The 15,148-nt window shown below is 45.5% G+C and overlaps 1 protein-coding gene and 1 non-coding gene across 7 annotated transcripts in view; both read left to right on the forward strand.

Moving 5' to 3' along the window:
- CAMSAP1 (calmodulin regulated spectrin associated protein 1) overlaps positions 1-14,445 on the forward strand; it is a 77,248-nt gene extending 62,803 nt beyond the window's left edge. For 4 of the 6 annotated variants that reach the window (XM_016187435.2, XM_060199391.1, XM_016187433.2 and 1 more), the window contains 7 exons: positions 1,911-4,311; positions 5,698-5,834; positions 6,493-6,701; positions 7,505-7,607; positions 9,439-9,557; positions 10,710-10,828; positions 12,496-14,445. In XM_016187435.2, the coding sequence (XP_016042921.1) occupies positions 1,911-4,311; positions 5,698-5,834; positions 6,493-6,701; positions 7,505-7,607; positions 9,439-9,557; positions 10,710-10,828; positions 12,496-12,798 (3,391 nt within the window). In that variant the 3' untranslated portion in view covers positions 12,799-14,445. The remainder of the gene's footprint in view (positions 1-1,910; positions 4,312-5,697; positions 5,835-6,492; positions 6,702-7,504; positions 7,608-9,438; positions 9,558-10,709; positions 10,829-12,495) is intronic. The other 2 variants (XM_016187434.2, XM_007521468.3) reach the window with 1 other exon arrangement.
- Positions 4,737-4,914, forward strand: LOC132541110 (small nucleolar RNA SNORA23). Its single transcript, XR_009552285.1, has one exon. It is a non-coding gene; the product is annotated as a small nucleolar RNA SNORA23 (small nucleolar RNA).
- Positions 14,446-15,148: the final 703 nt, after the last annotated feature.

Genomic DNA, 15,148 nt, shown 5'->3' on the forward strand with positions numbered 1-15,148 from the left:
ATTTACAGAAACTGTAGTGTCCATGAGACAAAATTTATGTTCCTAAGAGTGCTTGTTTTTGCCTGCCATCTTTTTTTTTTTTTTTTTTTAATTCCCACCAGTGCCTGCATTATAAACTCACCGTTTCCAGTGGCCATTTTTTCCTTTCTCCTCTTTTCCCCTATTTTATTTGATAGAACAGAGAGAAATAGAGAGGGGCGGAGATGGAAAGATAGACACCAGCTGACATACTTCTGTTTGTGAAGCGTTCTCTCTGCATGTGGGGAGTGGAGGCTCAAACCTTGGTCCTTTTACAGCATGGTAATGTGTGTACTGTCACCACCTGACCCCTGTTGCCTGCCATTTTCCTTTCTTCCCTTCACACATCAAGAACACCCTGGCATGTGGGAGGCGGCACATTGAATCACATCATATGTGACAATCCAGCCAGCTGTTGTGTTACAAAAGCGTCATATAATGCCAAGCTTTACACTGCATACTTGTTTCATTTTAGAAAATAATTTTTCATGTAGTGAGAAATCATTTATTAAAAATGGCTCACCTTTATGGTATAATTTTGAGGTAGGTGTTTCATACCTACACAATTAAAAAAAATCAAAGATAGAGAGGGAGAAAGGAAGAGTGGCAAAGAGAAATCATAAAGAGACAGAAACACCACAGCACCTGTCATGCCTGGTTCTCCTGCGTGGTTCTGGGGCTCAAACCTGGGTCCTTGTGCATGGCAAGTATGTGCTCCACCAGGCAAGCTATGCTCCAACCTCTGATAAGATACATTTTTGTTAACACAGTAAAAATAATAAAAGCTCTTTAAGGCTTACCAGGGCCTTTTTTTTTTTAAATTCCCTTTTGTTGCCCTTGTTGTTTTATTGTTGTAGTTATTATTGATGTCGTTGTTGTGGGATAGGACAGAGAGAAATGGAGAGAGGAGGGGAAGACAGAGAGGGGGAGAGAAAGACAGACACCTGCAGACCTGCTTCACCGCCTGTGAAGGGATTTTTTTTTTTTTTAAGAGTTTATTTATTCATGAGAAAGATAGGCAGAGAGAAAGAACCAGACATCACTCTGGTACATGTGCTGCTGGGGATTAAATTCAGGATCTCATGGTCAAGAATCCAGTGCTTTTACCCACTGCGCCATCTCCCAGACCACTTACCAGGACTTTTTGCTGGAGCATCATACCTCTATAATTTCTCTGTTCTTGGTAGATTCTTTTTGTTTTCTTTCTCCCAGATAGATGGTGAGAGATAGGGAGGAGATTGAGAGACAGCACAGCAGTATTCTGTCACTCATGAAACTTCCTCTTTGCATGGTATTCCCATGTAGTGTCCAGGGTCTTGAACCCACCTTTCTTGCACATTTAAAAAAATACTTATTTGTTCCCTTTTGTTGCCCTTGTTGTTTTATTGTTGTAGTTATTGTTGTTGTTATTAATGTCGTCGTCATTGGATAGGACAGAGAAACATGGAGAGAGATGGGGAAGACAGATGGGAGAAAGACACCTGCGGACCTGCTTCACCGCTTGTGAAATGACTCCCCTGCAGGTGGGGAGCCGGGGGCTCGAACCGGGATCTTTATGCTGGTCCTTGTGCTTTGCGCCACCTGTGCTTAACCTGCTGCACTACCACCTGACTCCCTTCTACATTTTAAAGTGGGCATTCTACTAGGTGAACTACCTCCCATCCCTACTCTCCAGTAATTTTTAAGAGCTGAAAGAGATCCTGAGATGAACATTTTTGAGAACTGCTAAACTAAAATTATCTCTTGACTTTCTTTTGCCCTGAGGGGGGATTTAAATCTCTTACATTGGAGAATCATGTTTTCTTTTCATAATGAGTCCCATCATTTATTGTGTTTGAGCAGCGCCTGGTGTGTACAGTGAGTGTAAATGGACTTCTGTCTCAATGTTGCAGGCCTGTGTCACAGCCAGCACCCTTTGCCCTCCATCATGCTGCAAGCTGTGATGTGGACCCTGGCTTTGGTGACAGTATCAGTCTGGCCCGCTCCATCAGCAAGGATAGTTTGGCATCCAATGTCATTAATCTGACACCACAAAATCAGCCACACCCCACAGCCCTAAAGATAAATGGGAAAAGCCTCCTGAACAATGTTGATATTGAGGACGAGGATGAAGAACTGGTAGCCATCATTAGAACAGAGGTAGGCCCTCATGGAGGTGATATGGGCCTGGTGGCAAGTGCCAGGTCTCCTCAGAGACTGCCAGACACCCTAGAAAGTAAGCCTGACAGTTTCTTCTTGGAACCCTTGATGCCAGCTGTGCTCAGGCCAGCCAAGGAAAAGCAGGTGATTACCAAGGAGGATGAGTATGGAGATGGGAAACCTAGGAGCTTCGTGTCTAAGAGGTCAAGTGAGGGCCACCAGCCTCTGGTACGGAAGAAGGCACCCATCAGTCACATTGGCCGAGACTTGAATAGGACTTTCACCCCAATCTCCTCTTCAGAGCTCCCTGCAGGTTTCGACCCTGCTCTCCCAGAGGCAGGACTCCAGGCAGCAGAAGAGGCCCATGGTGGGCCTCTGCCCAGCTGTGGCTTTGACCTTTTATCTCAGGGACAGTCTGCTGATGGCTTCTTTCTTCATATAACCAGAGCCGAAGATGATGCTGCAGAGGGCAGGTTCCACATTAGGAGCTCCAGGAGTCCTACCCCTCTTGGCCCAGAGGCTTGGACTGTCCTGAGGCAGGATTCTGACTCAGATGTGGCTGAGATAGAGGAAGCTGGGCATGATTTAATGAGTGAGGACCATCCTGCACTTGTTGCTAGGTATGTTGGTGAGGAGGAGTCGGCCAAACTGCAGGAGGACATGAAAGTGAAGGAGCATGAGGATAAGGATGATGCCAGTGGCCGCTCCAGCCCCTGTCTGAGCACTGTCTCTCAAATCAGCAGTGTCTCCATGGCCAGTGGGAGTGTGAAGATGACCAGTTTTGCAGAAAGGAAGCTGCAAAGGCTTAACAGCTGTGAAACCAAGTCCAGCACGAGCAGTTCCCAGAAAACCACGCCTGATGCCTCAGAAAGCTGCCCGCCCCCTCTGACAACATGGAAGCAGCGGAGAGAGCAGAGCCCGACCCGGCAGAACAGAGACCATGCTAGCCTCCTGGCCTCTGAGCTAGTGCAGTTGCACATGCAGCTGGAGGAAAAACGTAGAGCCATTGAGACTCAGAAAAAGAAGATGGAGGCACTGTCCGCCCGCCAGCGACTGAAACTGGGGAAGGCCGCGTTCCTGCATGTGGTTAAGAAAGGGAAGGCAGAAATAGTCCCTCAGCCACTCAAACCAGAACACTTTGCTAGGGAGTTTTCTCAACACAATGGGGAGGACTTAGTGGATGGCACTGTTGCCAAAATGGAAGAATTCCTTGTTAAGGAGGAGGGTAGAGCAGAGCTCCTAGAGGCTGGGGAAGTGGAGAAAGAGAGCCTGGCCTTGGTGCAGCAGCACAGGCTGAAAGATCCTGCTGCTGTCCACGAGCTGGAGAAGAGCAGAGCGCTGTCCGTGGCCCTGCTGGAGGATGGCACAGGGGAAGCCATGGATGTGAGCGAGTGTGATCTTTCCATAGAGAAGTTGAATGAAACCATTAGCACACTGCAGCAAGCCATCCTAAAGATTTCTCAGCAGCAGGAGCAGCTTCTCATGAAATCCCCTACAGTCCCAACTCCAGGTTCCAAAAATAATTCCCAAGAGCAGAAGGTCAAAGCGTCTATTCACTTTGTTGAGCCACTGTCTCCCACTGGAATGGTTAGTCACCGCAAACCTCCTCGGCTCAGTCAAGGTCGGAATTCTCGCTCAGGAAGACCAGCTGAGCTAAAGGTTCCAAAAGACAGACAGCAGGGCTCTTCTCGAAGTAAGACCCCCACCCCCAATATAGAGACCCTCCCGCACTTACGGTCTTTCCCCCCAAGCAGTCAGCCTCGGACGCCCTCAGACCCAAGCTGCGATGGCATTGCAGACCCTGGAAATGATACCCCTGAGAAGTGCTTCTTTGAGAGTTATAGGCTCCATGATGAAAATAACCAGCGGACATTGACTTTGCCCTCTTGCAAAGATGCAAATATCCTATCAGAGCAAACAAGCTTCAAAGAAGCTCCAGATAACAGCATAAGAGAAGCAGGGCTCAGCTCCGCACTCCCAGGAAAGGAGAGTCTCTCTGTGGACGAGCCCCTGAGGAGCAAGGCCAGCCTCATCGAGGTGGACCTCTCTGACCTGAAAGCCCCTGATGAGGACGGAGGGCTGGACAGCCATGAGAGCTCAGCAGATCTCATAAGCGAGGGCGATCAGAAGCCTGGGGTTGGCTTCTTCTTCAAGGTAAACACTGGTGGCATTTGTATGAGATGGTTGTCATGTGCTGTCACTTTTGCTCAATTGTGAGAGGATTGCAAAGACCATACGTAGATTTAGATAGAGCAGAGCCTGTAAACATTTCCTGTAAATCCAGATACTAAGAGTATAGGCCCTGTTGTTTCTGTGAAAGGGAATCAGCCCCATTGTAAGCAGCTGCAGAGATCCCTGCTAGGTGGCCAAAGCTGTGTACCAATAAAACTGCACTTGGATATCCTGAATTTTCATGAGATACATGATTTTTCCATCTATTTAAAGATGTAAAGACACACTTAACTGACAGGTTCTATACACCAGATGAACATGGACTGGGTATTACCTTTAACCAAAGTTTGCTGAACTCAGAGTCTGGATAGAGCTAGAAACTTAAAAGTTTGTTTTTGTGATGGTTGTTATGACTTAATGCACAGTTTCCATCTGTCTGATAGCAGTGCCTGTATTTTGCATTCAGATCTTGCTGTCCACACAAACAGTAGGCAGCCAGAGAGTAAGTTGGAATCATAGTTTTGGCCTGGTGTTGTCACTTTAGACACTTTTAGTACTGGTCAGTGTCCAGATTCCCACGCACAGAGAAAAAAAAAAGAAAAGAAAAGCATGTTTTTGTTCCTGTCTGTGCCTTTTTTATTTGTTTGTTTGTTTGTTTGTTCGTTTTAAGAGAAGAGGGAAATGTTAGCACCTGCTTTCTGTCTTAGCAGTGTCTGCCTTCCTCCTATCAGTTTGGAAGATGGATAACACACTACAGAATTCCCACAGTTCTCTTTTCAGAAGACACATGCTTTATTTGATGTTTGTACTTTTAAAATATAAACAAATGAATGATCAAGTAGGGTGTTAGCTCATATACTAGAGATGTGTGGATGGTTTTAAAAGGCAAACTGACGTCAGTATGATACACTGGAAAGCTCTAGGAATCCTAGAGCCTCCTGCCTGTGGCGCATACATGCCGTCACGGAGCTATATCACTGGTCTCTGTTAGAAGTTCTTTTCTACTTGCATTTTATTGTCTATAATGATGTGCTTAATCATCAGTTAAAAGTTAAGTTATCTGCAAATGGAATACTTCATGAGTGGTGGAGCAGTGCTGCAAGTGTCTCTTCTCTCTCTCTCCTGTCTCTAACTCTCTCCCTTCTCTGACCTCTCAGAAAAAAAAAAAGAAAAAGACAGCTGAAGCTGCTGGGAGTGGTGGAGTCGTGCAGGCACTGGGCACTAATGATAACCCAAGTAGCAAAAAAAAAACAAAACAAAAAAGTCAAAGCACATGTTACTGTCTACTATTGGGGCAGAGTAAGTGTTAAGTGTGTGAGAATCATGTCCTGTGGTGTCATACACAACACCAACACCTCTGTTTTATAGGATGAACAGAAAGCAGAAGATGAGCTTGCCAAGAAGCGGGCAGCCTTCCTCCTGAAACAGCAGCGCAAGGCTGAGGAGGCTAGAATGCGGAAGCAACAGCTAGAGGCAGAAGTTGAACTCAAGAGAGATGAGGCCCGGTAATCTGACTCCTACACTTTCTCCCATATCATACAGGCTGTGTGTCCAGTCATGGTCAGTGCTTTTGAGAGATCTTAGGTCCTCTTACGTCATCACCTGCACTGTCTGACAGTTGCTCATGCCTTTGCTACACTCTGACTTACACATTTCATGTGGCTCTCTCCCTCAGTATCCACAACACTTCGCAAACTGTTACTTTCTGTAAAACTGAGACCGCTGATGGTGACGCTGATGGTGACGTGCAGAACATGCTGGCTGCAGCTCAGCTGTGCAGCTCAGCTGGATTTTACATGAGATGAGAGAGACCAGAAATGTACCTCCCTACCACCACCTGAACTGTTAATTACCCTCAGTCCTCATATGTCAGTTCAAGGAACAGTAGTACCTGGGGTTTCCAGCTGGGCCCCTCCAACCAGACTTACTTTTATTTACTTTTTTTTATTTGTGATTAAGAGTAGTTTACAAAACTGTAAGATTACAGTGTATAGTTCCATACCACAGCTACCACAAAAGTTCTGCATTCTCACCCTCCCACAGATAGCCACTATAGTTCTCACTGTTTGGACTTAGAAACAATTTGCTTCCTTTAATTTTTTCCCCCAAGTTCATGTGTATCAGATCTCCAAGCAGGCTTGCTTGAACGTATTTTTCTCTCAGACGTAAAGCTGAAGAAGATCGGATACGGAAGGAAGAGGAGAAGGCACGCCGAGAACTCATCAAACAGGAATATTTGCGCAGGAAACAACAACAGATTTTAGAAGAACAAGGATTGGGCAAACCTAAATCAAAACCCAAAAAGACACGACCAAAGTCAGTTCATCGGGAAGAGTCGTGCAGTGATTCAGGAACCAAGTGCTCCTCAACCCGTAAGCCTGTTTGTGTATGGGTTGTCCTTCAATGGCTCTCTCAGGGTATATATATATATATATATATATATATATATATATATAAACTTATTCCCTTTTGTTGCCCTTGTTTTATTGTTGTAGTTATTGTTGTTGTTGATGTCATCATTGTTGGATAGGACAGAGGGAAATGGAGAGAGATGGGGAAGACAGAGAGGGAGAGAAAGATAGACACCTGCAGACCTGCTTCACTGCTTGTGAAGTGAATCTCCTGCAGGTGGGGAGCCGGGGGCTGGAACCGGGATCCTTAGGCCAGTCCTTACACTTCGTGCCACCTGCGCTTAACCCGCTGCGCTACCACCTAACTCCCAGGGTCTTTTTTTTTAAGTGATGGAAGAGGTGAGAGAACCAGCATCGTTATGACACATGTGATGCCAGCAATCAAGCTCAGCGCCTTGTGCTTGTAAATCAAGCAATCTAATCACTGTACCACCTCCCAGGCCCCAGCAATCTCATGCTCTTAATCTAATTTAAAATTTCTCAAGACTTGTATACAGTGAGGGGTAGAGAGAACTGCTCCTTCTTTATAGTCAGAGAAGCTGAAACTGAGTGCTAAGGCTGTTAAGCAGGTGTTTAGAGTGATTTTCCCAGGTTGGGGGGGCACTAGGGGTTCCCCCCCCCCCACACACACACACACGGGAGATTGAGCTACAGAACACTGGCATCTGTAGACCACTGTCCTGCCCCAGGGTGCTGTGAGAAGGTGCAGGAAAATGCTTGTTTGAACACACACATCTCATGAAAGCTTCTTTTATCTCTGACAGCTGATAACTTGAGCCGGGCCCAGTCAGGCTCCAGCCTGTCCTTGGCCTCCGCAGCCACAACGGAGCCCGAGAGCATTCACTCAGGAGGCACACCTTCCCAGAGGTAAGGAGGCTGGCGAAATCTTAGGAGTGCAAAGTGGAACTTACAGATCAAAAACTGGAGAGATATATTGGTAACCAACATTGATATGATTTCAGATTTCCTAAGTAGTTGCAGTTGTTTCTTGGGAACTTCTAATCATCCATTACCTGGTTCCTCAGTCTGTTAATTTGGTGGCATTTTGTCTGTCCCTTCCTCCTCCCTTAGCCCTCACATGCATTTGCATTTCTAGTCATTTAGGAGAAAGTTGGACACTATTCAGTCTCTACCCTTAAGCCCCTGGGCGTGGTTACCTGGTGACCTTCCCACTCAGTTGCCTGATGCCTGGTAGTATCTTAGAGAGCTGTGTTTCAGGGAAGCCTTGTTCAGGATCACACACACCCTGAATCACTGCACCCCAGCCCAAAGCAGTTCCTCAGTTCTTTTTCTTGACCTGGTACACTTGATAAATACAGACCAGTTACTGGGCTATCAGAAAAGTTAGGATGTACTTTTCTATGCAAAAACACATCATGACTTTTCCAACAACCCATTATTTAGGTAACTGTTCCTCTAGGTTTCCTCATGATCATATTTGGGGTGTGCATTTTTGGCAGGAACATCCCAGAGGGGAAATGTCTTTCTCAGTATAGCCTATTGGACTGGTCATCCAAGATGCTGGTTTCCCACTGACACTGAGCAGTTTTCCTCTGTGGGTGAAAAGTAATTTTAAGGAGGTACTGGAGGCCTCCATGGTAAGCAGTCTTGCTCTCTCCATCACATGCTTAGGGGTATGTGGTGGTTGTCCTGTGGTAGCAGGCCCCTCCTGCCTATCATTTGTGTGTGTGTTTACATGGCCACCTGTGAATGTAATTTCCTACTTTTTAATGTGTTGAGCTGACGTAAAGAACAAACACCTCATCACAGACCCCTGCAAGCGTCAACCCGGCTTTGACCTAGCACGTTATGATTGGGCCCTCCTCAATCGCTATCGAACAGGCCATGGCCGGTGTGCCGCTATGTTCCACCGCTGGGGAGCCAGAGACGACCCGAACTGCCCCTGCGGCTACAGACAGACTATGACCCACATAGTCAACGACTGCCACCTCTCCAGATTCAAAGGAGGTCTCGAAACTTTACATCAGGCTCAACCTGACGCTGTTGACTGGCTACGGAAGAAGGGCAAACGCTAGAAGAAGAATGTGTTGAGTGGCTTCTTACAGTTGGTGCTCTGGGCTTTGCGCAGGTCATCTCTCAGGCACTTAGGATTTTGGTTGGATTTTTGTTGTAGCACTGATGGAATCAAACCCCGGGCACACCAGCTAAAGCTCTGAGCAGCTGTGTCCTCCTTTCCTCACTGCCACTGGCCTCTGCTGCTCTCAGCGGGCTCTGACTACCCTGCTGAGACAAAACTGCATGTGCCAGGGAGCAGACAGTTATTGAGACTCAAGGTTTTAAATGTGGCTCCATGTGTCCCCTCCCCCGTCCCCTCCCCCTTTTGGTCGGTGTGTGTGTGGGGGGGTGTTCCTGTCCATTGCTTGACAGCAACAAAGATGACCCAGAATTTGTCTTCTGGATTCCCAAGTCATCAAGGCCGAATGTTGCTGCCCTGCTTCAGAGTCTGTGTCCTTGGGCACAGTCTGCACAGGTAAACCTTCCATACCCAGTGTGTTTGTGGAGACCAGACATACACACTACCACATTGTCATCAAGTCTCCCATCACTGCCATTAGTTCTTATACTAGTGGTTCCAGTCAACCTGTTTCAAGAGGAATTCAACAGGTCAATTGTGGTTTGAGAAGGCCTGTCTTCAACTTTTATCACACACACATCCCCCCCTTTGTCCTTGTTTCAGCAGGGTGGAGTCCCTGGAAGCCCTGCCTGTGCTAAGCAGAAACCCCAGCAGGAGCACGGACAGAGACTGGGAAACAGCATCTGCAGCATCATCCCTCGCCTCGGTGGCTGAGTACACAGGTAAAGAGCCCCACTTTCCTCTCTCCTTCAGCCATGACCCATGTCGGTCTGTGGTGTGGGTGTGGCTCCAGTAGCTGTTTGTGGGAAGGCGGGCACTTTGCTGTGCTGCAGCCTCTTCTGTGGCAGTTGGTGTGTGCATTTCACCCATACAGTAGAGGCAGCACAGTAGGCTTAGACTTTTTAAAAAAAATTTTAATTATCTTTATTTATTTATTGGAGAGAGCCAGCCAGAAATTGAGAAAGGAGGGGAGATAGGAAAAGAGACAGAGAGACACCTGCAGCCCTGCTTCACCACTCGTGAAGCTTTTTCCCCCTGCAGGTGGGGACCAGGGACTCAAACCCGAGTCCTGGCGCACTGTAATGTGAGGGCTCAGCCAGGTGTGCCACCGCCCGCCCCCCCAGGCTCAGACTTTTTAAAAGTTCTTTCTGGGGTCCGGGCAGTGGCACACCAGGTTAAGCCGCACATAGTGCAAAGTGCAGGGACTGGCGGAAGGATCCCAATTCAAGCCCCCGGCCCCCCACCTATAGGGAGGTTGCTCCACAGGCAGTGGAGCAGATCTGCAGGTGTCAGTCTTTTTCTCACCCTCTCTGTCTTCCCTCCTTCCTCAATTTCTCTCTGTCCTATCCAATAACAACAACAACAAAAACCACAACAGCAACAAAATGGAAAGAATGGCTACCAGGAGCAGTAGATTTGTAGTGTAAGCACCATGCCCTAGTGATGACCTTGGAGGCAAAAAGAAAAATGTTCTTTCCTGCCTTTATCTGAAATTACTAATTCAGAAATAGAAATTGCTTTAGTCTTGTTTATTTATTTACTTATCTATTTAATGAGAGAACTAGAGCATCACTCTGGCAAGTGCCGGGGATCAAACTTGGGACCTCATGCTTTCAAATCCAGCACTGGTTAGCCACTGTGCCACTTTCCAGGCTGTTGAACTACTTTAGTTTTTCTCTTGATTAATTTAAAATTTACAGCTCAGAACTCTCTTGAAGTGACTACCATTTTCAAGAACTTGGAAACATCCTAATTCAGTACATTTGTCACTTGATAAAGAAATGCTTTTTTAAAAAAATTATATATATGTGGTGTGTACACATGTACATATGCTTAGAATACTAATTTTGCAAATCTTGACCTGGTTTCCATAGGCCCCAAGCTCTTTAAGGAGCCAAGTAGCAAGTCAAACAAGCCCATTATTCATAATGCTATATCCCATTGCTGTCTGGCTGGAAAAGTGAATGAACCTCACAAGAACTCAATCTTAGAGGCAAGTATTTATTTCACAAGTTTTTAATGTAGAAGTGGTATTCATAAAGTAAGGGCCTTTTTTTTTTTTTTTTAAGAAGAACATTAATATTTACATGTGGCTTATTGCTTTGGGTGAATTTAGAACAGCCCCTGGGGGCTCTTCTCAGTGTGTATATGAGAACATAGAGTCACATCCATGTGCTGTATAGGCTTCTGGTGGTGCTGGGATGGCTTTCAGGAGGGAGGATGCACTTGGGCCAGCACCTCCAGGTTGAAGGAACAAGAGTGACTGAGAGTATAAAGGAATGGTGTCGGGAGTGGCAAACTTGGTGGACTTTATTGTACAGTCCCTCATCTTATTTCCTACCCACACAATCTAATCCTCCAGTAACCTTAGTTCTTATATATTGTCCACTGGCTGGTGAACTGTTCTTGAAAGTAGAAAAAGAGTAGACTTGGTTTGACTGCTGAAGTAGTAGTTAGTTACAGTTGATGATGAGGCAGAAGGGATGAGACAAGATCTTTTTTGGCGGATCTGGTCAAAGAGCAAAGGAATGGGGAGAGGTGGGCTCCTGGGAACAGGGTGGGGGTGGGGTGAGGCCTGAGAGTGGCTCTAGGAAAAATATGCTCTGACTTTTCTGTCTTGTCACTGTCATCTGTGGGTCACCCTGTTTACCCTGAACACTATCAGACCTTGGTTTCTTTCTTCTTCTTCTTCTAGCGTTTGCCCTTCTTCCGTAGCCAGTCAACAGCGTCAGGTTGAGCCTGATGTCTGCTTGTTGCTGGCTTTGAAAGTGACTGGGATCCATGTGGATTCAGTCGGCTAGGAAGGATCGTCAGTTTCCCCAATGAATGGGTACTCACGGGATGCACCACGAGAAGGTCGATCCAATGCATCCCTTGGTTTCTTTAATGATGACCGTAGCAGGTGGGAAGATTGGGAAGGCAGGGAGACAGTGAGAGTTGAAGTTTCATGCCCAGAACCTGCTTGTGGCCCAGCCTCTGTCTGGTGTTAGCATGCTGTCTAGGCACCGGGAGCGTAGCCTGTTCACAGGGCTTACGTTAGATAAAGAGGATCAAGAATGTGCCAGTATGCCCTCACAGAGGAGTTCAGGCAGGGCTGAGAAGAAGCATTTTCATCTCCATGCCACACTCTCAGCTTTGACCTTATGTGGATGAATAAGCCTGGCTCAGTCACCACAAAAACAGCTGGTGATCATGTTGGGTCTGTAAGCTGTAGGTTGGAGAGTGATGAATGATTTGCAGAAAAAGTAAAGGGGTCAGCATGGAGTGCTGTGTGTCAAGTCTGAGGGGGTGGCAATAGTAGTAGTGAGTTTTCTCAGAAAGTGACCTGAGCAGAGTCCTGGTGGAAGGACCTCATGTGTGGCAAGCACATACCCTGCCCAGTGAACTCTCTGTCCAGCCTTGATTGTTCACTTAATTTTATTAAAAGTTTTCTTTTGTTGCATACTTGGATTTATTAAGTGAGAAGACTTATTAAATAAGATCTCAGTACATTGTTATGCAGCATGGAATAGGTGAGCTAGTCTTTTCAGCTTTCTGTAGATGCAGATGGCTAGGTAACTGACAGCTTTGGTCATGCCTGTTTATTCACTGTTGATGTTGAGACTGTTGTTGAAGGGACTCCCAGTTTACTCATTCCTGCTCCTTCATCCTTTGATACAGGAGCTGGAGAAATGTGACGCCAATCATTACATTATCCTTTTCCGTGATGCTGGCTGCCAATTCAGGGCACTTTATTGCTACTATCCTGACACTGAGGAAATCTACAAACTAACTGGCACAGGGCCCAAGAGCATCACCAAGAAGATGATGGACAAACTGTATAAATACAGTTCAGACCGGAAACAGTTCAACCTGATCCCAGCCAAGACCATGTCTGTCAGTGTGGATGCTCTCACAATTCACAACCACTTGTGGCAACCTAAGCGGCCTGCAGTGCCAAAGAAGACCCAGACTCGTAAATGACACCAGCCAGGCCAATGGATCCTTATTTATTATTTTCATCCATTTGGGTACGAAATGTGCAAAATCATGGACTTTTTCAGTGAGGCTTCTAAACTACAAAAGAAAACTCTTTCATCACTCCCCACTCTGAAGATGTGGGAGGAACAGGTTGGGGGGGCAGTTGCCGTGCTATTGGGCTCATGCTGCTGTGGTCTATTGCTGACCTCCAAGCCTTTTGGACAAGGGACGCGCTACAGTGAGGTCTCTGGGCCGTGGATTCCTTTTACTTGAAGTTCTCCTTCAGTATAAATCAATTTACTTTGCTTTCTTGCCTCCCCTTTTGCACATGACCCAATGCCCCTCATGTTGGCCACCTGTGATCTCACAAGATTATAGGACTGAGACTCAGTCTTGGGTCGGGTGTTTGAATGTTATGAGAGCAGTTCATGTTGGAGAAACCTTTTTTTTTTTTTTCCATTTGAGAAATTGTATGATATTTATTGATGTGTCTACTGCCAACTAAGATTTCTGAGAAAAATTCTTGTTCCTTGCTGCTCAGAAAAAGTTTACTGAAAATCCGAGTTCACTAAAAGCACTGAAATCTACAAAGTCTGTCTTTTGCTAAAATGACGTTTATAAATATATGGAGATGATTCTTTCTGATCTGCAATCATGAGGATGGCAAGTGGTACTATTAACTCACATTTGCCTGATTAAATAGGCAAGTTAAGCAAATTACAGCCATCAAGTCATTCAGTTTTGGATAGTACTCTAATGATTCATTCACTTTAATAAAGACAGATTTTGGTAAAGTAGAATATTTCTCACTCTGAGCATGTTTCTCTTCAAGGTGATGCACTAAGCTGACCATTACGTTAGTGTTTTTGTTAATGTCATGGCTTGTCCTGTCTCAATTCTTGCTTCTTGAAGAGCAGCATGGTCTAAGGAGTGTGAGATTCTCAAGTTTAGATGGATGATTTTGTTTCGTTGCTGATTCAAAAAGAAAGTGGTCATTTGCCGTTATTTCAGAATTCTTAAGTAAGTAGAAAGGCTTTGGATTCTCTCCGTGGTCAGTCCTGATGGCCATCCTGGAAGGCAGGTGTGCCCCACCGTGTCCCACGGCTCGGCTCCCCTTGCACCCTGGCCATCACACACTGAGGCAGCTCTACTGACCTCTGTGACAGACCAGTTGCTCTGAGTCTTGATTTGACATGACCGCTGGGAGATTCTGGAGTCATTTATGTTAGTTTTGCACATATTTTCTTGGGAGTGTTACTTGAATCTTTCCCAAATTGCAGAAAAAAATTAAAGATCAATAACGAGAAAAAAATTAGACGAGTATAAATTGCATAACTTTAGACAGGTAAAAAAGGTAAGTGAATCATGTACATAGGAAGGAGGGACTGTGGTACTAAACACTAGGGGGGGGGCTGTAGGTCTGTGTATTGGGGTTTTGTACATATTGTGGTAGCTGGCTCTGTATGTAAATAGTGGCAGGAGGCTGTGGAGGGCGGGGGAGCCAGCATCCCCAATGTCTGTTACCTTGCTTTTCACAAGTGTGCTCGGTTTCTCACTGTATGTTTGATATTATATTATTATTATTATTATATTTATTTTAAGAAAGCACTAAAATGTAATAAAGTAACTAATGAATTTGCTTTATATTAATCACTGGTGTGTGAGGCGGTTGTGGCTCATTTGGTCAGTCATTGTCACTCAGCTCCTTACTGTAGAGGAGTTTCATGTTTTCAGTGAACTAACGTCCTTTTATCATGCAATCACATCCATGCCCATCTTTAGAGAGGTGCAGCTTTCTGATCTCTGCCTTAATGAAGTCAAATTGTACAACAGCTTCTCTTAATTTATAAGGTAATCCAAGTGAAGTAAGTGTATAGAGGTGTTTCTGGTATAAAGATGAAAAAATTCTGGATAGTTGGTGGATTTTCTTGATGTCATCAGTCAACATGTGGAACGTCCTGAAAACTTTTTGCATTTGACATTTCTCATTGTTCAGGATAGCTAGAGCACCATTGTGGCAGCTAATTTTTCTTTTCTTTCCTGCTAACTTTCAGACACAGGATTTGTTTGCATGGTGGGAATTTTCGTCCTTTCTGACTTGGATAGTGGTAAAGTTAATGTTCTTCAGTCTGTAGAATTGAGTTGTAGCTCTCTTTGTAGATGCTTCATATTTTCCAAAGCACCTGCAGTGTGTGTGTAATGTTGCAAATTCCTCATGGTGGGAGGTTATGTCATTATGACATCTACACATAACAGAATTTAACTGTTTAAAGTTATTGTCAACCAAATTGAGCATAACAGTGAGCTTTCTATAAGTCCTTGGGAATGACCTAGAATTTAGGGAGCCCAAGAA

This window comes from Erinaceus europaeus, chromosome 10, assembly GCF_950295315.1.
Source record: "Erinaceus europaeus chromosome 10, mEriEur2.1, whole genome shotgun sequence".
Taxonomy (NCBI): Eukaryota; Metazoa; Chordata; class Mammalia; order Eulipotyphla; family Erinaceidae; genus Erinaceus; species Erinaceus europaeus.